We start from the raw sequence: 27,354 nt of genomic DNA on the forward strand, positions 1-27,354 counted from the left end.
CCTATCCTATCCTATCCCAAGGGGCCACTCGGCGGAAGCATTCCAAGCTTCGAATATTCATCCGTTAAGTGAAAACAGCCGAAACTCTCTTTGTTTAGCCCCTTCTGTCGCCCCATGAAATATATTAATCTCACATATCACACAGAGCTCTTTTTCATGTGCCATTTTTTTAAACTGTCGCACAAATTCTGGTTAGATGGTAAATAAATGCAGGGTATTTTTGTTATTTGTAGCAAATACGAACATCTGATTTTTGTATCCGAATACAGGTCAAAAAATATTTGTTCAAATATTCAGATATTTATACCAGCACTAATATATACATATATGCTCTTGAATATAACCAATTTCCAAAATGCTAAATTCGTTTATAAGGGAAACAGCCACAGTTGCTTTGAAAGGTACATTCTGTATTTACATGTTTTCGAGTATGTGTTTGGATTGTTTAAATTAAATAATGCAAGTGTAATTGTTGCTTGGATGTCATAATTACCTGCTTGTACAGTATATTTATTAGTATGTCGAAGAAAATTGGTTTACTGCTCAGGCTGACTGTAATATACTATACAAATAACTGCAGGTGACAGTGTCATGGCTTTTCTCTTCTGAAATATGAATGTATCCTTATTTGTATTTGCTGTTATTAGCCCTTTCTTGAACAGTAGAATTCTGGCACATTGCTTTGTGGAAGTTTCAAGATACTACAAGATACGCCTGACAGCACAGAAACTTTAATTGCAGTACTGTATATTTTTTAGGTTGGCTGGCACTGTAGAGATTTCATATGTTTGTATCTGTTATTTTTAAATGTCTCAGACAGTAAAAAAATACAATACAAAGTTTTCAAGATTCAATCCAATAGGTCATTCAATCCTTGACTTGCATTCAGCAGCCATGGCCCATACCTAATTAGCCTTATATTTAACAGTTTTTCTTCTATACCAGACAACAGGCAAGACCATATGGAAAAGTGCCAAACGGTCTGCAAAAACTGTGAGACATTTAATACAAGCATACATATATATTCCGACATCTGTTACAGTTCATTCAACAGACAGCATTGATAATAATTTGCTACTTTATAATTTGCTGTGGTAACAATGAATGTCCAAAATAACATGGCCCTGTGAGATACACACTGCATTAGAGTTGCATGCATATACGTATTACAAAAATACAGCTAAAACAAAAATACATTAAAAAAATAACGTTCATGATTTCTCAGCACATTTGAGATTGTTCAGCAGGGTGTCTTCTTTCATAGCCTGTCACTGTTAAAAAAAATACAATAATACCATAAAGCATCAAACAAGATCAATATGTCATGTTTACAAAAACCTTTACATGACCTTGACAAAGCTATGAAAAATAGCTTCTGCCAAAACGATTGGGTGAAACTGTAAAAAGACTAATTACTGGATGTACCAAGAGTATGTGGCAGTTGCATTGGCTGATGTGACAAAGCCCAACATTATTGAGAAGCAGGCTTCTCCAGATTTCCTTTATACCACAGCATCGAATCTGAAGACAATTTTAACTTTCTGAAATTAAAATAAAAGACATTTAATTTGATGTAATACAGCTATTAATTTCTTAGCATTGCAATATTGTATACGGTTAGGCTGCTACATTGTTTTTCTAAAATCCAAGCACAAATGAATCCTCCATTCTAATCAAGTGTGGAAAAGCATTTAGACAGCTCTGTTGATTTTGGCATGTAACTATTGTTGTAATAATACTTTTTCCTGCTAAAGGAAAGGGTTTCCCAAATGGATGAAGGTAGAAGTTTCATCCAAGATCAAAATGACCAGGTTTAAAAACATTTTCTTTAGGTAGCTAGAACAATAAAGACTGTATTGTTTGAACAATTTCAGCTTCACTTAAGTACAGTAGATGGTTAAAGGTTATCACTCGTAATCAGAAGAACAATAGAAACTAGAGAATTCCTTTGGTAACACATGAGATAAAATTAATGGTTATTGTCTAGAATGTTAAAAAATATAATTAAAATTACAATAGTTTATCTGCAGCTTTGACAGGTGTCAACTACTAGTTTGTTTTCTAGAAATGTACTGTCATGGAACTATACTTTTCAAGATTTTGGAAATGTGTGTTCCAAGCATGCACAGATCAAACTCCAGTGTTTGCAAATATTTCAATACAAAGTAGTTCTCTTATAATAATTAGTGTACTCAAGTAATAGTCTTTCTTTGAAAATGTATTGTTTTGGAGTTAAGAATCATACATCTTTTACTTGACAGATTTTGTTTTATAAACCTCATAGTACAATGTACCTATTCTGAAGGTTGCATTGCTGAGTAACTGTAAAGCGCAGAAAACATTAATAGTATGTAGTTTGAATTAGTAGTAACAGTGGCCTATTGGCACAACTTTAGCTCAACACATGCTTCTCTTGATTCAGCCGAACCCCTCCTTAGTTATCATAAAATGGCAGTTAAGTTTGTTGCAAAACCATTTAAAAAAAAAAAAAAAAAAAAAAAAAAGTTCTACCTCTACATTTATAGTAAACTTAGCCAATGTTGCCCATTAACTTTACATTTTTTCTTTTTAGTAATACTTTAAAATATATTTAATCGGGATAAAAAATTAACATGAGTCTTTTAAGTCTCTTTAGTATTTGCAATATTTCTTTTTAAGGTAGGTTTTTGGCTTTCCTGTTGGATTACCAGAAGATTTTCCATGCAAAGCTAATACATACTGTAAACATCAATTGTTTCTCAGAAGAAGCAGTATATTTTGTCATTTGTATTATTCTGGAATAATATTCTGGTTTCTCATGTACAAAAGCCAATATAAACTGTCCATTTGTATTTATAAAAATGCTTATTATTACATGAATTATTTAATGAACCTGAGCATAGCAATTCAGTGTTAGGTAGAATAGTAATTTCTTTAGGTCCTATTTGCAAACAATAAGTAGATATATATGATGATTGTCTACAGATGTTTTTTCCAAATTTTTTTCTAACAGGCTTTGTGACAATTCAGAAAAATGGTTTCTGGCATTCAGTACATGCTTCATCCCTCCAGATGCCACTATTAATGACCATATCATTTATTTACACAATAATACCCTAAACAAAAGGGTTGTACTGGCATTTCTAAACATGTTTTAGTTAGCAAGCAGTGAGCCTTTTATGCCACAGCTGTCTGTAAATCTGTACATTCTTTATGTGGAGGTATTATTGTTATACAACAACCAAGGCATTTTATTTGTGCAGTTCAGTTGATGACATCTCATGCACGCTACCAGGGACAATCAGGTTGAAAATGCGATTTAAAAAATGGATGGCAAAATTATGGGGCTCCATTTTATAAGATATGAAGTTATATATGGTTCTTATGGTATGTCATGGTAAAAGCAAAGTGAATTCAAAGTGAAAACATAGAGAAGCATTGAAAGTCTGGTATGTACTCTATAAAAAAGCATTGCATGCAACTCTGGTTAACCTCAATAAAGTATGTAACCGTATAATCATGGAAAACATGTATGTGTTGTTTGAGTCTTTTCTTTTCATCATTACATGTTTATTGGGTGTGGGGGCATCTTGATGTTATATTATAAATTACAAAGTTTTGGTATTTAATTATTTGCTTTTAGATGTGCAGCACCCTGTATACACACTACTCTGCAGGATTGAGCGTTTCCATTTATAGCATCAATTCAAGATGTAGCAGCTCCTGATCCTTCCTAGTCTGCATTCTCTGGTAATATTTCTAAACTGTATTTCATGTATATTGTATGCAGTACCCTTATGAACAGAACTCCTTCATAAACAAACAAGGTTTTAATCACAAACTTAACCCTAGAATCTAAGGTTCAATTATAGTATTTTGCAGTCTGTAATCACAGTATTCAGTCACAGGGGCTCCTGAGTGGCGCATCCGGTAAAGGCGCTCCGCATGGAGTGCAGGATGCACCCTATAGCCTGGAGGTCGCTGGTTTGAGTCCAGGCTATTCCACTGCCAACCGTAGACAGGAGTTCCCAGGGGGCTGCGCACAATTAGCCGAGCATGACCCAGGTGGGAAGGGCTTAGGTCGGCCAGGGTGTACTCAGCTCACCGCACACCAGCAACCCCTCTAGACTGACTGGGTGTCTGCAGGTCTGCCTTTAAGTTGCTGGTCCTCTAATGCTGTAGCTCTGAGGTGGCTGCAAGCAGACGGCTGACTGCACATACTTCGGAGGACGCATGTGTCCATCTTTGTCTCTCCTGAGTCAGCACAAAAAAAAAAAAAAAAATATAAAGAAATGTCTATCGCCACCTAATTATGATCAGAAGAAAATATCTCAAAATGTATTTATTTTTTCAGGAAAAAACAAATACAAAACAATCAGATTAGTAATATTAGCAACTAGCATTTTTTATTACTTTATGGATTGTTATACTGCAAACAGGAAATGATTGTTAGAGTGAAGATAATAAAACAATGATACTTATTTACATAATTATTATATTTGTAGTTTTAGCTGAACAAGTATTTGCTGCACCTCTTTTTTTTTATTATTACATAACTGTCAGAAAGTCGAAAATGATAAAGGCATGTTTTAAACAGTGCAAGCTAATGCATAAACCTGCCCATTGTCATTGAATAGAACAAAATATGGAATGTTCAAAAGCCATTGACCTCTTCAGATTCTGCAATTTTAAGGCACTTTTCCCAGGTTTCTAATATAAGCAAAACAGATTTTACAGGCCGGCTTTTTTTTTTTCTTTTTTTTCTTTTTTTTTTTTTTAGAAATAGCCGTGATGTTCTCTTTTTATACATTTATACAAAGTATTTTTTGTTTTTCATTATTTTTTCCAGGTACATTTATCCTCCATTTCACGTCTTTCCTGAGTATGGACGTTGGTTTCTGTGGTGTGTCATAAGTGCGCATGCTCGGAGCTGTGATCACTGTCATGACTATCCTCGTTTGCTAAGGAATCTGCAGAATGGTGGAGCCCTGCCATCCCTGAGAACTCAGACGGAAGCAGCCTTCCCTTTTTCACATTCACAAGTTCTTTTTCTCGAGACACAACTCCTTGCTGGCCTCCTTTCACTCGCTTCCACTTCATTCTCCGGTTCTGAAACCAAACCTTTACCTGGAAGAAAAGAGGAAAGTAATATGAGAAAGGGCCACATGGTTCTAGCTCACACATAACATTTAAGTGAAGTAGTCTAAGCTCGTTTATTTCTGACTGCTGATCAAGATGACTTGATTTAGTCATCACCACTTTCATCGGAGTTCAGATTAGTATTGACATGCTTGGGCAGACAGACATTCTGATTTAGCGTTCCTTTACAGAGAAATACATTTAAAATAATGTAACATGTTTTAACAAATTTTTTATGTTGCAGATTTACTTCTCAAACAACTTGTAAATAATTCAGTTATTAATAAAAAAAAATGTCATATTTTTATACATATTTACTCATCTTTAAAATATGAAAATTGCTAATAAATAGCTTCCCATGGGTTCTTAGCAATAGATGAACTAAAACGAGGAAACACTACATAATATGAGGAGAGGAAGATTAGAATGTTTGCATTTGCCAGCTATTTCTATAGCAGAAATGATAGGCTGATGTATTACACACATCTGCTCTCTGGCATCAAACTTTTCCTTCTTTCCCTTAGTCGACAACTTCTTAAGTATTTACGTCTCCCAGACTGATGATTAAGATGTTGCTTAAAACGGTTGAATCAGATATGATCCTGTGTTGTGCATCTCCCCGGGACCAGATACTCTTGGAAAGGTTTGTCCTGTCTGATTTATTTTAACGAATGCTCGACCATGCCCCTGTGATCATGGGGTTAGAGAGTAATCTGAGCGTTTATGTTGGGTTTTGATGATTCATGTCTTATTATTGATTGTAAATACCAGCTAGAACACCAAAAACAAATATCTATGACATTTATAACCCTTCTAAGCTGTTTTTAGGTGTGATGTACATTTCCTGCTTAATTATTCCACAGCTTTTCTGTCAAGTATATAAAAACGAATGATTGTGATTCTTTCTTCTGCTCGACACAAACTTGCATGTTGGTCTTTTTTGTTGTTATATTGTATTATGATTATTTATTTAAAATATTTTGTGATGTACGGTACACTCTTATTTTTGTTTTTGGTAATATTTATAAGGAACAAATACATATTTTAAACATTTCCTTTCTTTATAAAAAAAATGCAGCACTGGGAACACAGTATCATACTATTTTACCACCCTATTAAAGTTGGGTAGAGGTATAGAAAAGATCCATTCAACACTGCAGACTGAAACCTACTTAATGAAACACGAACCTCCCTGGAGTTTTTATATAGTTTTTTAAGGAAACAAATGCAGGTTATATTTGCATAACCTTGTAAATAAACCTTGATAGCTTCCATTTAGTTTCAGGTCTACAAATAAACAACAATGGCTGCCAGAACACATACAATACTGATGAACATGTGGTCTTTGTGTTGATGGAAATTGCAGCAAGCCGCAAGCCTTTTGTTAAATCCCATTACATTGTCCCATGTGTTTCCAAAGTTTGTGCAAATTACCATGCGAGGCCACAATTGTTCTTGTTTAATTAATAGATAGATAGGTCGGTCACCCAATAGAAAACATACAGACCGCGGTGTAATTGAAGGGCACTAGCAACGTTTCAAAATCTCAGTGTCCTCAAATAAATAATTGAAGCTATTGCTATAAGTAACATGCCATAGTAGGCAGTTTGGACTCTATTTTGGATCTTGCTGAGGGAAACTTTCTAGGAGTATAGTCAACACATAACCACACAAACCTACCTGCAGAATCCTGATATGTACAGCTATGGTGAAATGTTTTGCATCACCCTACAGAATTAACTAATTTTGCTTCATTAAATCGAATGAAACCTGTTGAATAATGTTACTTTAAAATATTGAATTAGATACCGCTTTGTAGTTTTCCATATACTAAATTTAAAACTGACAAAAATGTGATATTTTCGAAATCTAACCTGAAATACTGTACTACTGCTATGGCTTCCGGTAGACCTTTGCAATATAATTTGGTAGCTTCTTTGATTACATGTTGTCAAATAAAATATCTAAATTATATTCATATAGTTTTTGTTTTTTAATTATATCTCTATCCTAAAATTCTAGCTTATGCAAAACTTTTGGCCAGAGCTGTATGTCTGAATGCATTTAGGAGGCCAAACTGTTTAGAGCAAATATTTCATTTGTTACTATACATATATTTCCATTACAATTAGTAGCAGTTATAATTAATATTAATGAAAAATTGTAAATATAAATTGTAAGGGGATAATTGGAGACAATGATAAACACACATTAGCTTCTCTCATTCCAGAAATTCGAAGTACTTTGGGGATTTGTTCTCGTCAATCTATATTTCCTCTATGAGAAGCTAGTTTGCTAGACAGAGCTTTGCAGGTCCTGTCTGTTACCCAGCTAAAAGAAAAACCAATAAACTGTGTACCATATCAAAGAAAGTGCAAAATAATATAAAAGAGCAACATATACATACTGGTAAGAAATTTTAAATTTAAACTACCAGTAAATGTTTGCTACTGTATCTTGAAAGCAAAGGAAGAGACCCAGCTTTTGATATTTATTTTCAACTGCTTTTCATTTGCTGGTGTTTACTGGCATACACATGTTTTCTCAGTGAACCGTCACTTTGTTAGACTAAGTATTTTAATCACAAATAGAACATATAGGGCCTTTGGGTAATCTCCCACTGTTAATTTTTACCTGACTGTAACTCTGAAAAGGGAATCTGCAGCATTGGGATTGAATGGGTTCATAGCATGAGATTATCAATGGAGAAATGGGTTAAATATATGTGGTAGCTGAATATTATGGCATCATTCCTTCCTTCCAAACAACAATGCGAGAAAGACATTTTCAGGATTTAACTTTTGTAAGACAATGTGAATTTGAGTCACAGGCAAAGTGACTCAAATTCACATGGAAATGTAATAATGTATTCATTTATTTTTGTATTATATATGTATTTGTTTTTAATTTAATGTGCCCATTTATTTTACCAATTTAGATTGTCTAATTATGCTCACTCACTGCAGCAGTTCCCCCCAACAGCTTATGAGAACTGAAGGTCGTCGGAGAGCTTCTGGCTAATCACCTTTACATGATTATTATTGTAAATATTAATCATACCTGTCTTTCAGTGAGATCTAGATTCACAGCTATTTCGTATCTTCTCAGCCTTGTCAAGTAATTGTGATGGGCAAATTCCGCTTCAAGCTCTCTGATCTGTTCCTTGGTAAAAGCTGTCCTCTCTTTCCTGGGTTTGCCGCTCACATCTGACTTGTAGTTCCCGTCTTGGGAGTCTGAAATTAGAAACAGAACATTTTCCAGACACCATATGAAATGTAATGTGATAAATTGCAGGTGCATGCATGAAAAGAATGAAAAGGGGGAAAAATCAGGTAAGAGAAACAATTAGGGTTGTCAATCACTTGTATTTTTCTGGTATGGTTTATTCACACTTTAAGGGGTTACAAGTGGCTTTGAGATGTGTGATTTTGAGCATGTGGAACTGGGTTTTAGCAGCTGTAATCACACCATATGTTGGCTTTTATATTGTTCAATGTGGAATTGGTTGCTTTTATATCTTTAGTATGGGTAAGCTTTTTTATATTTTTTATTTAAGAAAAAAATGCCTTATAATTTTCAGTGAGGAAAAAGTAGTAACATAAAATGTAGCTCTGTTGTTTATTTCATTATAATTGCCCCCAGTTCACCGAGCTTTTTCTTTTTATGATTCCCAAAAAAACAAGTCTCTTAATGTCACAATACATCATATTGGTCTTTTTAAAAAGTGTTACATTTGTTTTATGTTTATTTGTTCTGCTGTATAGTTATTAAAAAGGTTATCCATTCATTTATTTGTATTTTTCAAATGAATTGAATTTTGTGTGTTTTAATGAAAGTAAGAAAACACATCTAATTCAATTATAATGTTGCAGAAGGTTACAATCAGATGTACTCTCTGTTAGCATGTTCCATCCAGGGTCTAACTGCTCTGCTGACTGAAGACGATTACCATCCTGGAGCAAAGTGCAAGCTGCATTCTTGGGAAATACTGATGTACAGTATTATCCAAGTGGGTACAAAGGACACAACAGAGCTGCTTATTTGTTGTAATCATTATACAATCCTTAAGGCATATTTGGCAGGGCAAAAGCTCTGTACGTGTGAATAATCTATTGTTGTGTATATGTAGTGTTTAAAAAATATTGAATATAAGTGTGCACTAGATATGGCATATGGATTACACTCTGTCTGTGTATGTCCTCCTGCACTAAGGTTATCATTGTTGGTACCCTAGTGGCGGTCACCTGTCACTGCAACTTTCTGTTTATTTGAATACAACCTGGACACCTGAGTGGCACTGTCAACTGCATCCCTCTGTCTCTCTCTCATCATTCAGTGGACACCCACAACATAAGTAGCATGTACTAAGACCCCCTGTTGCAGCATAGGACACAAGGCAGTTCAAGTTATAAGATAACTTCAGTTTAATGGAAATTCCCACTAGGAACCTATCATTAAGGATTTTCAGCTTTCAGAACAGTTCATTCTCAAGGATCTCAACATGCGGCACAAAGTGACCTATAAAACAGTGACCGCATTCAAACATTACCACTATTGTAAAACCCCATTGAGGTTAGGAACCAGTGGATACAAAACATGTTTGGAACAACAAGGCTAAAGTTTGATAAGTAATTCAATGTCATGTTGTTTGGACAGTGTCAAGATAGGAGCATCAAGAACAAACAATTTAAAATAATTTTATTAAACATAGAAACATTGCAAAATATGTCAAGTTTTCTATACTAATGAAAACAAAATGCAATAAGTATATTACTTTGTTAGTAATTATAGTTGTATATCCATATCCATGTGCTGTAATTTAAACAATTTATATATTATATTATATCTGTTTGTGATACACACTGGATGAATTTTATTACTTTGTGATTCTTCATAAATATTTTCTTACAGATTGTCACCTAACTGTTTACTGGATACATCCCAAACCACAATTAGAAAGCAGTGACCAAACTCGACTATGGGCAAGAAGAGTCTGCTGAACTTTTGAGCATCTATGGAAACACAAAAGCCACATAATACATATTTATTTTATACACGTTTTATATGAAATCATTTTAGAACTATATTTTATGTAACATAATAGAATAGAAAAAAAAAGATTTTACTGTTATACATTTTTTTTTAGTTTGTTTGAAACAATCTGGTTGAACTTAGAAGAAACTGGGTTCAAGATCTGTATTTATCATTAATTAAACTTATTTCAATGATATAAACACTCAAATATAAAAACAGAAACAATCTAGCAAAATGCTAAGATGTTTTTTTTATTAAAAAGTACATCAGAAATGTACTTTAATTCTGGCTGCTAGCCTCTATTAACACTGTGGTGTCATTATATTTAGAAGGGGTTGAAGTTGTTGGTGGGTCCATGCTATGTTGTGTCAGTCTGGAACTTTTTTCATTATTGAAATTTGTTTTCAGTCTGATAATTCTAAAGTGCTAATGGTTCAGGGCTTGATCATATAGTTTAGGCTGTTGATTACAAAGTAAATGCTTTATGTTTATGGGTGTGTTTCCCCCCTCTTACAACAAATATATCCTTCAGGCCTTGGGGTTACAAATGTAGATTTCACTCATGGGGTTTGTCCTTTATGATCTTACAAAAGGACTTAACTACAGGTATAACAGCAGTGCCTTACACTAACTTCAAAGCATGGTTTTAAAACCAAGCAGTACTGATAATGTAGTTTAGAATGTAATTTAGCATGTAGATTAAATATTTTATTAAGCAGACACATGAACTTGGTAATACTATTTGTTAATTCATTATCTAACAGTCACATCATTTAAAATGATAACTAACTGTTAATGATATACGAATAGTGCTAGCACTTTAGATTACCAGACATACTCTACTTAACTGTGTAATAATATGATCATAACCATGTACCTATTAACATTTCCTGCCATACATAGCAACTAAGGGTTGAATAAGTATATAATTACATGGGGATTACAGGGTGTTACATGTAATTAAATCAGATAATAAAATGTACACAGTTCAAAAGGCTATTTTGTTGTAATTTGTTAGCACCATTTAAACTGTACCTGGTTATTACAATGTAATGACATGGTTACTAATACCGTATAATCCAATTGGGTCTGTTAAACTTTTCTGTAAGATAAAAATTAATATTTGAGAACATTAGTTTTGTAATGCCTTTTTTCTGTTCATATTGCTTTTCACTAGTGCTTAACCCTATTTGTCCCCCATGACCTCACCATACTATGTGATTGGCCATACTACAGCATGCAAACCTGTCAACTCTCCCTTATTTGTCAGGACTTCCATTTAGTGGACCCTTCTATTGACTCCTGGGACAGATTTTGTCCTGTATTTTGTTAAAAACTGCACTGTTAAACCTCTTTATGTCAGCAAACCTTTCATTTGCAAAACTCATGTATGGTCTGCTGTGGTTACTGCAATCTATACTTAGAAGTGGTTAGGACCCAGGGGAGCCCTGTGGCAGGCATGCATTCAGTGTACGAGGCAAGCTCACATACTTGACCATCTATGATGGTTTTGCATAAAATAAAATAATATGACACTGACTCAATAGAAACATTTCTCCCAAGCTCTGTATATCCCATAATCCTTTGCATTGCAACCTGATTTCTTGCGTGTCGAAACATGACCCCTTCACTCACCATATTTAACAGACTTTTGACTGAAACAGCACCTCCAGTAGACATGTTTCCAGACTCACAAATTGCAAAGTATTCTGCACAAAAGTCTAAAAGTCACACAAATAGTGAAAGGCGTTTCTATTACAATTTCAGCATCAACATTGCTTTAGAAATTCAGAGTGATTGATAACATGTGTTTATATACAGCAATTAATTTGAAAATAGTAGATAGTTAACAATGAAATGTTACTGACAGTGGTATTAGTGAGGCTCAACATATGTGCAGTGTAATGAATAACATTGCAATACCACATTGTTGTACATTTTGTGTATTTTGGCTTTTAAAGTATTTTTGTCTTTAAAATGCCTTTAAACAAATTGAAACACATTTACATAAAACATTCCCGAATATGTAGTTACATGTAAGCTGCAGTGGCTGCTTTATATACATTTACACTATTAGCTTAGAAATTAAATTACAGAGTGTAATATGTAACAAAGCAACATTGTAACAATGCATACAGTGAGTTTAGAGAAATGTGTGCACACAAACAATAACTGTTGAACAGGAAGCTTGCGAAAATGATTGCTCACAAAAAATACGAAAAACAGTTGATTTACTTAGTAGTTCTATTCCAAAATCCACCCAGGCCTGGGTCTGCCAGTATATCTCGTATATTTCCCAAATGATCAGTAGCAGATGTGTCATTTTTTTAGCTACAGCAAGTCTGATGTACCTTTTTTATCTTTATTTTTGGTTGAATCAGTTATATGCAGACACAATCCATATAAAACATGGTCAGTGGAATGCTACTAATTGCATTATCACTTCTCATGATTATTATTTAAATGTTATAAATCAATCCTGTACATATGAATCTGTTTTATGATAGCTACACTGCTAAATGGTTGCTGCTTTAAATCTTTTGGCAAATCATCCCATACTAAGACATTTGAGTTTACCTCATCCAATAGCAAAGCCTTGTTTCATGAAACAGTTTTTTTAATTATTATTTTATTTGTTTTAATTAAATAATCAAGTAAATGAATGCGAATACAAAATACCAATTTAATCTGATTCAAGTTTCAATTCTGTAATTAATCTACCTTGCTTCCAAACATTTATTATTTTTAAAAGTAAAAGCTAAGGCTCAGCTAATTAGGAATGAAAACAACAAGTCTAAACAGAGCATTGTAAAATAATATTTAAAAAAAAACAACAAACAAAAAACAAATGCTTAAATAGATAGACAATGGCATCATGTGATTTAATTCAACACTATTGTTGTCAGGATTCCTATAAATGGAATCCTATAGAACAAAGATGCTCTATAGACAGTAATGAAAAGTTACCATATATAGTAGAACAGGTATTTTCTTTGAAATAACAAACAGTTTGTGTCATTAGAAGGTCAACCTATTAACAGTGATTCTGTCAATCATGGTGTGATTGCCCTTGTGCAATACAGAATCTAGAGATTATTACAACAGAAATATAGCTTTGGGAACACAAACTATCCCCAGGGAATGAACGGTGGTAACATTAGTTTATAAAGTGACATGTGTGGTTAAATATCAAACTTTACTCTACATTACTTTATCACTGTCACTTCATCGCAACAGATCTACTGTGCTTATTAAATGTTTTTGGGTAGAAGGATGAGATGACATAGTGGAAAGAGAACAGATCTTAAATTCCCAAGTTCTGCCATGGTCCGGTTGCCTGCAACGAAGACACTCTAATCTGAGGGAACTAATCAGACACAAATGTAAATTTATCAGAATATCTGAAAACCTATTAATGAAGCAATAATGGGTTCTATTGTTTTGCTTGTGGTGTGTTCACATTTGATTATTGATTTAATAAAACAACTGATTATCCAAAGTATTGGGACTCACCATAGTTGTAAAAATTGACCTTTGAATAATGAAGGTCAACAAATAAGAGACTCCCAACACATGACATATTAACTAATATTTCTTATATAATAACCCTCAGAGAGTTGTATTCTGGAATCCAACTAAAAGCATTAGTAGTCAATAATTAGAACTTTTACATATAGCTCTGTGTTCCATATAGGATGCCTGCAGAAACCTGATTCTAATTATGCCGTTTAAGACTCTGTGACGGAGTGCCCACCCCTTGTGTACATTTTATTTATGTATGATTATTGTTTTCATTTGTATTATCATTGTTATTATTGTTATTATTGATGGTTGTGTGCGGGCGGACAGGAACCATCCAACATTATTATTTTTTATTTGAAAAAGCCGGTCTTATAATGTGTAGTAGGTGTGGATGAGGTTAAATCCCTGTCCCTATAAGTCTCATGGGAATGTGGCTGGAGGCTTAATAAGGTAATTATTTGATTAATAGGTAATTAAGGCTCCAGCCATAGAATATAAAAAGACCCACCCCAGGCTCATTAAACGGAGAGCTTAGGAGAAAAGAAAGAAGAAAGAAAGAAAGAAAGAAAGAAAGAGAGAGAGAGAGAGAGAGAGAGAGAGAGAGAGAGAGAGAGAGAGAGAGAGAGAGAGAGAGAGAGAGAGAGAGAGAGAGAGAGACCACAACTACAGAAGGAAAGGTACTCATTTTAGTAACATTTAATAATGTCTGTGTTTGTTTTGCTTTGGCCAATGTGCCAGTTTCTTTGTGTTTTATAAAACGTGTTTGTTTTATTATTTAATAAATATACGTCTGAGGCAGTTTCAGCCTTTGTGTGTACTGCTTCCTGGATGCTGACATCACCACACACGCCACTCCAAGCCATCCTTGTGACAGACTTGTGAAGCACTTGTTGTATCTAAATATTCAGCTGTGTGGTGTTTATGTTGTTGTATTATTTGCATGGATGTCACAGTGAGGCTGTGTGGGCCCTGCTGCTCCCCCCAAGGAGGCCCTTGTAAAAAATAATATTGAATCTCAGGGGCATTTATCCAGGCAAAATATTTTTCATATACACTAATAGATAAATGCTATAGAAAAAATACCATTTGACTGTATCGCTATATCTGATGAATTTCTAAAACAAAATAATAATAAGGCATTGTACAGTCAGCACACATATTCCACCCCATAACATTCAGACTTCAGTGATGGTTAAATGAGTATCTAATGATTTCATTTTGGCCCGTTCCAACCTTTGTCCATTTTAAAAGGGAATGCAAAAAAGATACAATGTCAAATACATTGTTGAAAGGACCGTGTTTTAAAATAAGTAGGCTTCCATTTAGATGTACTGCAGTTGGTTTTGTTAGTACAGTCCTATATTTTCAACATGAGGAATTATTTTAATTAAACGATATGATTCTGAAAATATCACTTGCCAAAGACGACACGTGGACTGTAATACAGTACATACTTTTAAATCCAGTACGTATCGTAGCAGTATGTAAAACTCCATATTAACGACCCAACAGCAATATGAAATCAAAATGTTACCCATGCGCAGAACTGCATAAAACGTAAAAGATGATACAATTTAGCAAAAGATTAAAAAAAAACATCAGTTTCCATAATTAAAACAGTATCCAAAGTCAGTATTCAAAATTGCAGAGTATAGTGCTCGATAAGGCCCTAAAGTCACTTGCAAATGAAAATGCACAAACGCAACTAAAGATAGCAGATTTTTAAAAAAGTGCATCACAGTATCTTAAACTACTAGAACCGCCACGCCACTCAATTTGACCATTTTAGGGTTTAAAATTTAAATAACTCTGCATTAGTGTATCCCATGCTCATGTCCGTTCTTGCTTTTCCTAAATATATGAAGTAAATAACCAGATGGTGTTTGAGCAACAGATTCGCAAAAATTACGAAGTTATAAAAATGCATCCCTAGAACCGCCAAACCGGTCATATTGACCGGGTATTACAATACATGTTTTCTTTTTTTTTTTTTTTTTTTTTTATATAACGTACAATATTCAATTTTTTTTTACATAAGGTGTAGAAGGCACACACCCCTTCCACCTCTAGGCCACATCACTATGTATTTTGGTTTTATAGTTTTGTATGTACATACACCCGTTTACAGCTGTTTACACTCTAGTTTCTTTTGAAATGTTTATTTTATTATAATTTTTTTTTTTTTTTTTTGAAATTTTGAAAATAAAGCCTTTTTTCTTTTGTGTTTCTGCTGTGCAAATGTTAGATACTCTATTCATGAATAAAACTTTTGTATCCAATAGTTTGTCTTTCATTTTCATATTGAAGTTGTTCAAAAAATATACTGATTAAAATGACCGGCCAGGCGGTTCTAGGTAGTAAGAAAATCTGGTTCTAGTGTTAATGATTAACTTTTACATTATAGTAGCTTGTCTCGCTAGCCTTGTTTTTGCTTCATTTTTGTCACGTGAATGAGGAAGGCTGCGTAACTGCACAACAAAGAAAAAAAAAATGGGCCATGACTGATAAATAAGTACTTTGTAACTGTAACACTGAAGAGATGGGCTTTGTATCAGAAAACTGGTGGCGGGTAAGTGCATTCACTTGTTACATGTATATAATGGGGATTGACTTTACTTTAGGCAGTAAAACGCAACTGACGTGCATCTGGTGGAAGACTGTATTTCTGTTTAATTTACAGAGATTACTTGTACATTATTTGATTCGAGTTAATTCTGAAAACATAACCTTTGCAACATAAAAATAAAGATGTACAGTGACATATAATACAAAATTAATATGATACAAACTTTTACTACCTGCATACTAGACAATATATTTTAAATTGCTAATGAAACTGTTCAAAGGTTGTTCTGGCATGTTAGACATGTCAAATTAATAGACAATGGGTTCAAACTTTCAATAGGTGAAAAAATGCATGACCATAAATTAAATACTCCGCTGAACAGCCTAAAGAATTTCACCTTTTCATTTTCAATAATCAAGGAAAGCTTGCTAACGTATAGTCTCATTTTAAATCCTTATGATATTAACATGCATTTGTATGAGATTCAGCCACTTGCCATTGCTGCATTGATAAAAACGTCATGCTTGCTTTAACTCCTTCTTAAACGTAAATAATTCTGTATCATTACTCAAACATTTTATTTTATATGAAAAACAATGAGTGGTGTTTAATTGATTAAATGTACACAACCAAAAATATTAGGATTTTCCAAGACATGTTCCAATACATGACAGGCAGTTAGAGATTGTGTTGATGTAAACTGGAAATGCAGTTTTGTGCACTTGTTCAGAATGATATAATGTATGGGATAGATCTTTCTGGGAGGTATAGAAATAACTTGTACTTAATTTGCATGGCGGCGGCAAAATGTACAGTACATATGGGTAAGCTAATAAAAGAAGAAAATAATATCACACACCATTCTGACTATATATATATATATATATATATATATATATATATATATATATATATATATATATATATATATATATATATATATATATTCGGAAGGGCAATCTTCTTTGGAAAAACAACAATTATGATGTCATCCGTTAATCCGAATAAATATTGCTTGACATACTGCTTGACAGCCTTTTTAATACATCAATCATTTGGCCTTAAATCAATGCATGTATTTTCAGTAAGTTGTAAACCTGAGTCAACGGTGTCTATTCGATCAATCTTAATAGTAGCAGATCAAACTACTGTTACAGAGTTAATATAAATGTGTGCATTACGGTTATGAAAACCAAACATAACAGTGCTGTGTGTCTCGTTAGAGCATTTCTGTCTATTGGTAAAAGAAGAGGCTGCATTTAAGTCTGCTACCTTTAAGTCTCTTGAATACACCCTAAAAAGTGAAAAAACAACAACAAAAAAAAAAACAGAGTTTGAAATACCAGTTTTCAGGATTTATTTTATAGATGCTAACATCAGTCCAAAACAGTTTTTATCACTAGCAAATGTAATTAAATTAAATCTGTGTGAAATCTGTGTGAATAGAGACGATCTTTTGTGTTTTGCGCTGGTTATTAACCACCTTGGACAGACACTTATTTTCATACAATACCAATATGTCAAAAGAGCTAATAATGAATATACGGGTGTCGTGTTAATCCTTTACATACTACAATTTATTTTATTTTATTTTATGAGACAATCTTTGCCTCTAACTTTTCTGGCACAGAAATACAGTCCTGAAAGAACTATGGGTTCACAGAGGAATAATTCACACTTCACAGTATAGACAATTCATTGCATGACTGCAAAGATTAACATGGAAATGGATTGCTATCTAATTTATTTTCTCTGCTGACAAAAAAAAATACTACACTAATGTAAATAAAGAAAAGACAATATTCTATTTTTTATTGATCGCCTTTTATAGCAATATAAAACATTGCGACTCTCTCCAAACACAGAATATTTTATTTATATAGATTTACCTTCCAAAAATTCAGTTGACAAATAGATATGTTGGTAGGTGAGATTGAGGGGGACTAAGACGGCACAGAGAACTCCTCATTATACTGATTAAACTGCATTTTTTTGCTGTGTTTTACAAAATGCGTAAAAAAAAAAACTTACTGGAGTAGCCAACTACCAAAGTTAAAGGTAAGTAATGCTTATAGATATGGATACATCCTTTATTTAAGATCTTTACTTTAACAAGACTTTGTAGGGAACATTATGATCCAGATTAGCTATCTGTATAGGCTTAATCTTATGTATTATTTTACTGGCGTATACCATGCAAAGTGAAAAAAGTATATACAATCATATGTCATTCATTGTAAAGCAAATGTGGTAAACACAACACATACTTTTAAGGGTTAATAATAATAATAATAATAATAATAATAATAATAATAATAATAATAATAATAATAATAATAATAATAATAAAGTAGTAATGCTTTTATAGTTAATTACAGGTCTATTAAAATACTACAGATCCACAAGTCCACACTTAAATTGCCATCCAAATTAATTACAAAATTAATTACAAGTGGCATATCGTATTTGTTTGGAACATAGATGTACAAGTTAAAATTTAAGACATTATTGTTTAGTTGGGTTTTTTTTTTTGTTTGTTTTTTTATGAGCAGAGTACCTCTGAAAAATAATGTAACCTGCTCACAGCTGTAAGGACGTACTAGCAAATGACAAACTGTACTTACACTACAATCCGAGAAGAATTGGGAAACTCATGAGTCCTTATTGTCACATTATTTGTACATGTTCAGTTTTGTTATATTATTATGAAGGCTATAATAATCTTGTTTATATAATTAGGATTTTAAAACAGTGCCTTTGTTATTGGGGCTTCTTTTTTTTCAACAATACAAGGATCAGTCTTTTAAATACTATGGCTGCATGGTTTTTATAAGTCACTGATTCTTTCAAGATAATGAGGGACTTTTTTTGTGAATTTTTACAATGTAGCCTTTACATTAAAAGCATGGACATGTCCATGAGTATAAAAGCAAACATCCAAGCAGGCAGAAGGTGAATGAAAGGTAAGTGGAGTCTATTGTTTTTAATAGGATTTGTTTTGTAAAATACAGCTCAACCAACACATTTTTAAACTACTCAACTTTGTTTTAATGTTGAGACAATATTGGTGGAGCATCAGAGTCTCATATAATTAAATGGCAAGGATTAAGTGGGCAGTTGTGTAAGTCTGAGTTTTGAAAAAGCTGCATATTACACAGTTCACCAGTACACAAAACACATTAACCACAATTGTTTACACAATTTAAAACTACTATATTAGATGTTCTGTTTCAAAATGTAGCTTGTCCTTTCCATTTGTATTTTTTTATGTATTATTTTGATATTTATTGCGCATTGTATAGTTAGAGCAGATATTTTTTACTAAGAGTCAGCATGTCTGTATGGGTCAGTATGGGTAAACATAACTTGAATCATTACCTTACATAGTATATATTTAACAGTATGCAGATTGATATCTTACCTGAGCTGTCACTTTTCCTTTTGGCAGTCCTTTTCTCTGCCTCTGCTGGGGACAGAGCCTGTCTGCCAAAGTCCCCTGGTACACAAGATGCCCCTGTTGGGGTGCTGGTACCCAGGCTTGGTGTGCTGGCACAGAGGGTCGGGGGTCTGGTTCCCAAATCAGAAGATCCTGAGTCTGGGGGCTGAAGGCAGAGGCTATGTCTAGTGGCAGCTGTGTGAGAGGGCATCTGAGGAATGTTCCAGTTAGGCTGTAAAGCCTGGTGGTGGTGCTGCTGCTGCTGCTGCTGGTGTTGCTGGTGATGCCCTCTGTGATGCTGACCTGCAAACAGGCCCTCGTCATTGGAATATCCAGCTATAATACAGGTGGGCGAGGAGGTGGATAGATCCGGGTAGGACACATGGTCGGATCTTCCATGGAGGGAAAGAGACGACTGCGAAAAAGCCGGGTGCAAGCCCTGTGCAGGGGCATGGGGGCTGCGCAGGCAGCCAAAAAGTGTATGATCCATGGCATGCAAGTGTCAGGTTCCAAAGGAAAACTTCAGATGATCCAAACTACAACACCCTTTTCAGTTTTCGTCGCATGCGATCAGCCCCCAAAAAAAGCAGATACCAACTTTTTGGTTTTATTTTAAAGGGAGCTCAGATAATCCAAATCATTCACAGCAGTTACCAGGCTGCTTTGGATAAACACACGTACCAAGATAAGCTGCTGAAGAGTTTCTCAGATGACAGGAGGGGAGGTTGAAGCCAGTAGAAGGTGGTTCCAAGGAGCTGCTTTAAGGGGAGAGAAAGCTAAGGGGATGTTATAAATAGAGTGTAATGTGAGCTGGAGGCTGGGTCAGAGACTCGGTACTGACCACATGCATGTGATCTCCCTCCAAAATACAGTTTACAATAAATCTGCAATATTAAAATGGTTTATCTTAGAAAAGATTGCAATTTATTTTGGATACAGATTCTTTTTAACCCTGTATAGCATGCTGTGGTTTAATACTTTCAAGTTTAATTTGAAAAGTTTGTCGTGCAGTTATTGACAGCAATTTGCAGGATATGAAAGCTAATTAAATGTTCTGTTTTGAACAGATATGCCTCCACTATGTTAGTACAGCTTACAAGGTATTATTAATAGTCTCCAACTGTAATATAGAACATTTTGTGGTCTGTTAAAATTAATGTGAATTGTAAAAATGTAATTCCATACTTTTGTTTTTATTTGTATTTAATCTTTCTTACAGCATCTTTAGAAGAAGTTGGCAATTGTATGGCTCAGTATTTTAGTATATTTGTTCTCTGACTGCCTGTCTGTCTGTTTGTCTATCATTATAGGTAATAATTATATAGTTGATCCACTTTATGTATACTATACAACTATTAAAGCCTTAACCAAACTTTCCCCTTGTACCACATTTAGAGGCTTCTTGAGAAAGGAAATGAAGTACATTTTGAGGGAAATTACTTTTGCAGACATTGAAAAGGTTTGTGATATTGCTCTACCAGTGGTCTGAAGCTCTGCAGAACCACATCCGAGACCCGCTGGTAAGTTAAAATCCTGTATGTTTACATTTCAAATTAGGGCAATTAGTTACACTGTAAAGTTATATGTTTATTTAGTCATTCATTACATATTAATACACATGTGGTTTCTTTCTTTCACTTTTCTGATCAACAGTGTTATGTGTGGCGTGGCTGTAGTTTTTAGGGATTGAAAAATAACTTTTAAACTCAAAGGATGTTTTTTAAGTTGTTAATTTGCTAAAGTACACAGAAGAAACACACCTCCTTTGTATGGCATTTTGTTTTTAGTTGCTGTAATATTTGTTCATAAGCAAATAGGAGGAAGGCTGTGAGTTTGGGTTTGTGTATACAGTACTGTAAGTTGACTTCCAGACTTGTTCCTGGGTGTCAGATGTTAACAACATGCTCAACACCTTCTCACAAACCTGTCCCTGTCAATCAGCTTCCGGGAACTGGGTTATGTACGTAACTGCAAAGAAAAACTGCATAGATAAACTAAGGGATAGACAGTAGTAACAACCTGTAGAATATTTTCAATAAATAAGAAACAACTTGTAGAATTGCTGTGTTGCATTGTAAATTGTATTGTACTAAGGGACCAAAGTATATTCGTGCTTTGAAATGCTTTACGAAAAAGTTTTTCATATATATATAGATATATATATATAATATATATATTATATATATATATTATATATATATATATATATAAACTGTGTTGAACTTCCTGTGATACGGATACAAATAAATGTTTTGGTCGTCAATTTTATAATATAATATTAAAATCGAGTAAGGGTAATAGTTTCAATTATGCAAATGGTTTCAGACTGGCTTGAAAAATCTATTAATACATGCTAACATGAAAAATAAAAAAACAGAATAAATAAACACTATGAATTATAAGTGATTTATTGAAAATGAAAATTAGTATATACTAAACTTTATTACTATGCCAAATTAAATTAAAAATGAATAGCTAACAAGCTTTGCACTGTATTGTAACAAGCTTCTTTAAAAGGAATGAAAAGCACACATTTTGTAAAGCAGCAGAGAAGCGTAAAATAGTAACCTATTTATATATTGTTGCTTATCAATTAGTCAATCAGTCTTTATTTAATATAGCACCTTTCACAATAAATTGCCACAGAGTGCTTTACATGGACAAAACAGTACATAGAGAGCTAACAATAAGTAACAAGCAATGAAAAGCAGAGGACAATAAAAGCAGTAAATACAATAAAACAATCAAAACAGAAGACAATAAAAAAACAAAAAACAAGAGAAAGAAAAACAATAATTTTAGGATAAGTAAGATAGATTAAAAAATGTGTCTTTTGTCTGGTTTTAAAAGCTGCAACGGTTGGTGCTTCCCTTTCAGAACTAGGCAGATCATTCCGTAGTTTAGGGGCCCTGTAGCTGAAGGCTCTGCCACCTGTAATCTTTTAATGTTAGGAATAATACAAAAGGCATATGGCATTTAAATTATGAATTGCACATATGATGTAGTCTGTTATGCTCCCATAAGACTTTCATTTTTTTTTTCTTATTTGTTTTTTTTTTTTTTTTTGTACACACTCATTTAAACAGTCTCTATTACGAAACCAATTTTAAAATAAATAAATTAAAAAAAAAAAAAAAAAAAAACTGCTGAAAGTGGCTTTCCATAAGTAGCGTAATCTTTGGCTTTAGAAAAGTTCAATTGAAAGTGTTTATGGAATATTTCCACATTATATTAAAACACACTGTGTAATTAAATTGATTTTCTCAGATAATAAAAAGTGACTTCATGGGTCAAGTTGGATGTAAATCTTTTTAAACAGAAGTGCAGTGGCTAAATTAACAAGTGTGATTTTTAAACATGGTTGCTCAGAGGTTTAAGGTTAAGGTTTAATAAATACAATTGAGCGAGAAAAAAAAAAAACACCACTCAGCTCTATTTTAAATGGAGTTACATTTAATTGACTTCTAAACGAATAAAAGGCTTAAAAGCTGCTAATTATCAGAAACTAAAAATAGAAAACAGGCTATATGCGGTAATATAAACTAGTTTTAACAGTTTCTGTTTTTTTTTTTTTTCTGCTTTGATCAACTGTTTACTCACTAATGAACTATATGACATAGATTTGTGTATGCAACAGTTGTGTCAGAGCATACCATTTTAAAAATATATATGCTTTGATTAAACAGGTGTTCCATATCTGAAAACAAGCAAATGAAAACATATTTGAACCAAAATGTAAATGTCTGGAATATCTAAATATCATTGCTTTGTTATCATTTCAATTTTTAAATAATAATTTGTGTCCCATGCTTTCTGAGCTTTCTGAAATATACTATATTTGCTAAATGTTATATATATTGAACAACAAAATATTGTCTCTGTATTGTTTATTTTATTGTATTATAGCAGGAACACATGTGTCGTTGGCTGTAGTGTTTATTATGTTGAATTTAATTAAGGATTTTCATCTTTTTTTCTCACACCAGATATTCCAATTTGTTTCATCGTTTTTCAGTTCCAAGGCATGCAGACCGAATCCATTTCATGAGGTGTTTTCCTTGTAGTAATATTAGACTCATGAGCTGTATCTATAAACTCATAAACTAATAATAGGTGATAGCGTAGATTAAAAAAAAAAAAAAAAAAAACTCTTAGCACTGTATCAAATCAAAGCAGACCGCTGATTTACATTGCAAGCATTGTCAGCCAGTGTTAGAAATGTGAAAAATACTTTTTCCAGAAGGTTTTCCAGCATGTGCATATATTCACATGACCGCTTACATTTGAACTTTTTAAACAGGACATTTTGTGTCAGTGTTCTTTTTTATGATAACTCTGCACTGGGGTAAATGGATGCGCACATGTGTTTTTAAAGTCTATTTTTATGGAATGTTTGGTATTGTTTAAACAGTATACAGTAGACTATTGTTAACAATGGACAACAGCTGTCAAGAACAGGTTTTATAAATATCAGACATTTAAATTTTAAAAACTAACTTTAAAAACAGAAAAATACAAATACAACACATGTTTGTAAACCATCATGTATGAATATTTGAACGTATTTCTATTATGAAGTGTGCTATAATGTTATATGATTCTGACATACTGCAACGTATTGTAGCGTGCACGGAGGAAGGCAGCAGCAGGGTTGGTAAGTGATATTATCGCCGACTCTTTTGCACAGCGGTATTGGCGCTGTGCTTCAGTGCGATAGGTCCCAGGTTCACGCTCGCCCTCTGCTTTTGTGTGGATTGCCTTGCCCTATATGATGCGCCTGCCTGCAGGAACCGTGATCGCTACAATGTGTATAAGATAAACAACAAACAACTCCTTTATATTAATTTTACTGCACTAAGGACGCTATTCATAAAAGTACTTGCCGACTTCCACAATAAAACACATTTATTTTAAAACTATCGAAAGTCGTCCCTATTGCTATTCACAGTGTAACAGGGTGATCCACGTCACTTTATTTAGGCATTTTGATTTTGTTTTTGTAGTACGTTCACGTTTTGAATTATTCACATTCGATTTAATGTTAGTTTGTTTTTATTGTATCTCTTTTTAGGAGCACGTTTAATTTTGTATCGATAATTCTTGTAGATTTGCACAGATCTCACTGCCACGTTGATGCTCTGCTGTTCTCGACCCTATAAGTGCTAATTGAATAATTTGAAGATGCTGATCACCTGGTATAAAAGTTCCTCCACTCGAGAGATTGGATTTTGTCGTTGTGATTTGAACCCGGGTTTGTCTGGACTCGACAGGCGTACAGCCAGCAGGAGCAAAGAACGGATTCGACTTGTTCGTGTTCGGCGGTGGGTTGGGGAGATAAATGAAACAGTCGCCAACATTTAGAGCGAGGATCCGGCTGTGCTTCCTGTCTCCCTCCATTTGTATGTTTCTAATGTTTTTAGAAATTAGTATTTTAAATGCATTGGGGTTTTAGGTGAGTGGTGGAGACGGGGAGTTTTTAAAGTATTCGTTTTGTTGTTGTTTTAATAAGCCCCGTCTCCGATTGTCTAGAGCAGCACTGCACTTAATTTTTAATTATACTTGACCATGTATTGTTTTTATTGAACAGTGCAAACCCCATGCTACGACTTGTCCCGTTTGTTGAATATAGTTAACCACCTGTATGTACTAAAACGATGTTCACTGACCTGCATATTGACATTTGCTAATAGAACATAATTGGCGTTTCAGATGTAGCTGTGCTTGTCTAGAGACATGCGGATACATGCGGTTAGTTATTAGCACTTTACATTAAGTGCCTCCAATTAGACTGTATTTGTTATGACATGGCATTTACATTACAAATACACAACCAGATGTCTAAACAAAATATGTTCATACTGTAATTAAACATGTTGGTGCATTGCACTGATACAATACTCCGGACCCACGATAATGCTTTTCTCGCATGAAATACCTTTCTTTTCAATGTCACATTATGAAAAGAAATTTCAGGCCGGAACATCTTATGATTATTTGAAAATTATATGTAACTATGTAAAAAGTGATTGTTTATTATCCAGATTATTTGCAAATCTGTAAAGTCTTTCTTTGAAATCATAGAAAATGCAGACATGGACACGCAATTCCATAGTGGCTGGTTATTAGTTAGCAATGTCCCAATAGCTGTTAATTGATTGAAATCTTTTAAGCAAAGTTCAACGTGTTCCTATGCATGCTAAAACCTGCCTTCTAAATTACAAAGTCTTGCTTTTGCCAAAGTCTTTGAATTTGTTGTAACTTTGAGAAACAAACCTACAATAATTGTTCCTGCAAAATGATATAATTTTTCTTCCTATACATATTTCTACAAATGATGATTTACAAATAATGTATCCCGCACATCACACAATATTACAAACATAATCAGTATTCGATAATAATGTAATTATAATGTGGCTCCTGCAATACAAACATGCAAATTAAAGTATTCTAATTGTCTGCAGCTCTAAAAGTAATTGGTCTATTTGCCAGTTGACCTACTGTACCCCATCCCACTTTAATAGGACTAGCCATTTATATGAGTGATGTAAATGCTGTTTGATTGTATAGCTTCCTCTTTTCTGTTTTCCTAATTATTATATATTGTTTTGTTATGTGAATGCACTTGATCCATAACCCTGTTTTAAAGATTCTGCATGAATCATTTATTTAACCAAATATATTTGAATAGCTTTTTTTTTCAAAATGAGAAAAATACAAGTTAAAGTTACAAAACTAGAAATGAGTATGGTATATTAAAACTGGTTCACTTTAATTTAGAAATGTATTATTATTTTTATACTTTGTAGAAAAAAAGCTTGAAAATGACTCAATAGTTTATTTTAAATACAAATCTCTGATAACAAGGTGCTGCATATACATGTTGTCTGGTAGGTACCTACAGGCCCCTGTAGATAGGATGTCAGTCATTAATGTTCCAGTGAGCAGATAACAATCAAATCATCTGCCTGACCTGGCCACAGATCGCATCCAAACACATTAATGACACATGCATCTGGAAACTTGTAGCAATTGTTATGCTTTTAGTTTCTACTTCTTACTTGTCTCTTTTCTCCTATGGACAACCCTCCCCATGCAGTCAAAGCTGCAGGTCTTTTACAGTGGTGGCAGAGGGATTAATGAGCTATCAATTATCTTATTAACCCCTCGATCATATTCTGCACAGGTTTAATAAATCTGCGTCACTGTCAGCTAATTCAATAATTACTAACTGACAGTCATGCATTCTCACGAGGTATTAAAAAACACAAAACAGTAACAAACAATGGTGGACAGCACCTCACTCGTCCTACCAAACACAATACATAATAGTAATAATAATGAAACATTATATATACACTAGACTCATGATGTATTGTTCATAGGATTTCATTTACAATTATGAATAGGTTTAAGAACACAAAATGCCAAATAACAGACCAATATTCAATGCAAAGCTCTCATGGGTACACATCTTGTATGCAATTACAAGTGGGATCATCAGTGTAAATTGATTCTATCTAAAGTTATCACTTTAAATATAGTCAGCTGGTAAATGTAATGACAGTTCATGATGCACATCTGATTTACAACATGTTGGACTGTAATGATATAACCACTGTAGCCCAAGGTTTCTTTCCTGAAATGTTTTCAAGATTTTGTGCTCCCAACCAATATG

General features: G+C 33.6%; 1 protein-coding gene across 1 annotated transcript; it reads right to left on the reverse strand.

Annotated features, from left to right (window-relative positions):
- Positions 1–385: 385 nt before the first annotated feature.
- On the reverse strand, positions 386–20,422 carry meox2a (mesenchyme homeobox 2a). Its single transcript, XM_041246277.1, has 3 exons — positions 19,662–20,422; positions 8,179–8,351; positions 386–5,106 (listed from the first exon to the last, which is right to left on the reverse strand). The coding sequence occupies exons 1-3, from the start codon at positions 20,164–20,166 to the stop codon at positions 4,888–4,890; spliced, it is 897 nt and encodes a 298-aa protein (XP_041102211.1). The 5' UTR covers positions 20,167–20,422; the 3' UTR covers positions 386–4,887.
- Positions 20,423–27,354: the final 6,932 nt, after the last annotated feature.

The sequence above is a fragment of the Polyodon spathula genome, chromosome 3, assembly GCF_017654505.1.
Source record: "Polyodon spathula isolate WHYD16114869_AA chromosome 3, ASM1765450v1, whole genome shotgun sequence".
Taxonomy (NCBI): domain Eukaryota; kingdom Metazoa; phylum Chordata; class Actinopteri; order Acipenseriformes; family Polyodontidae; genus Polyodon; species Polyodon spathula.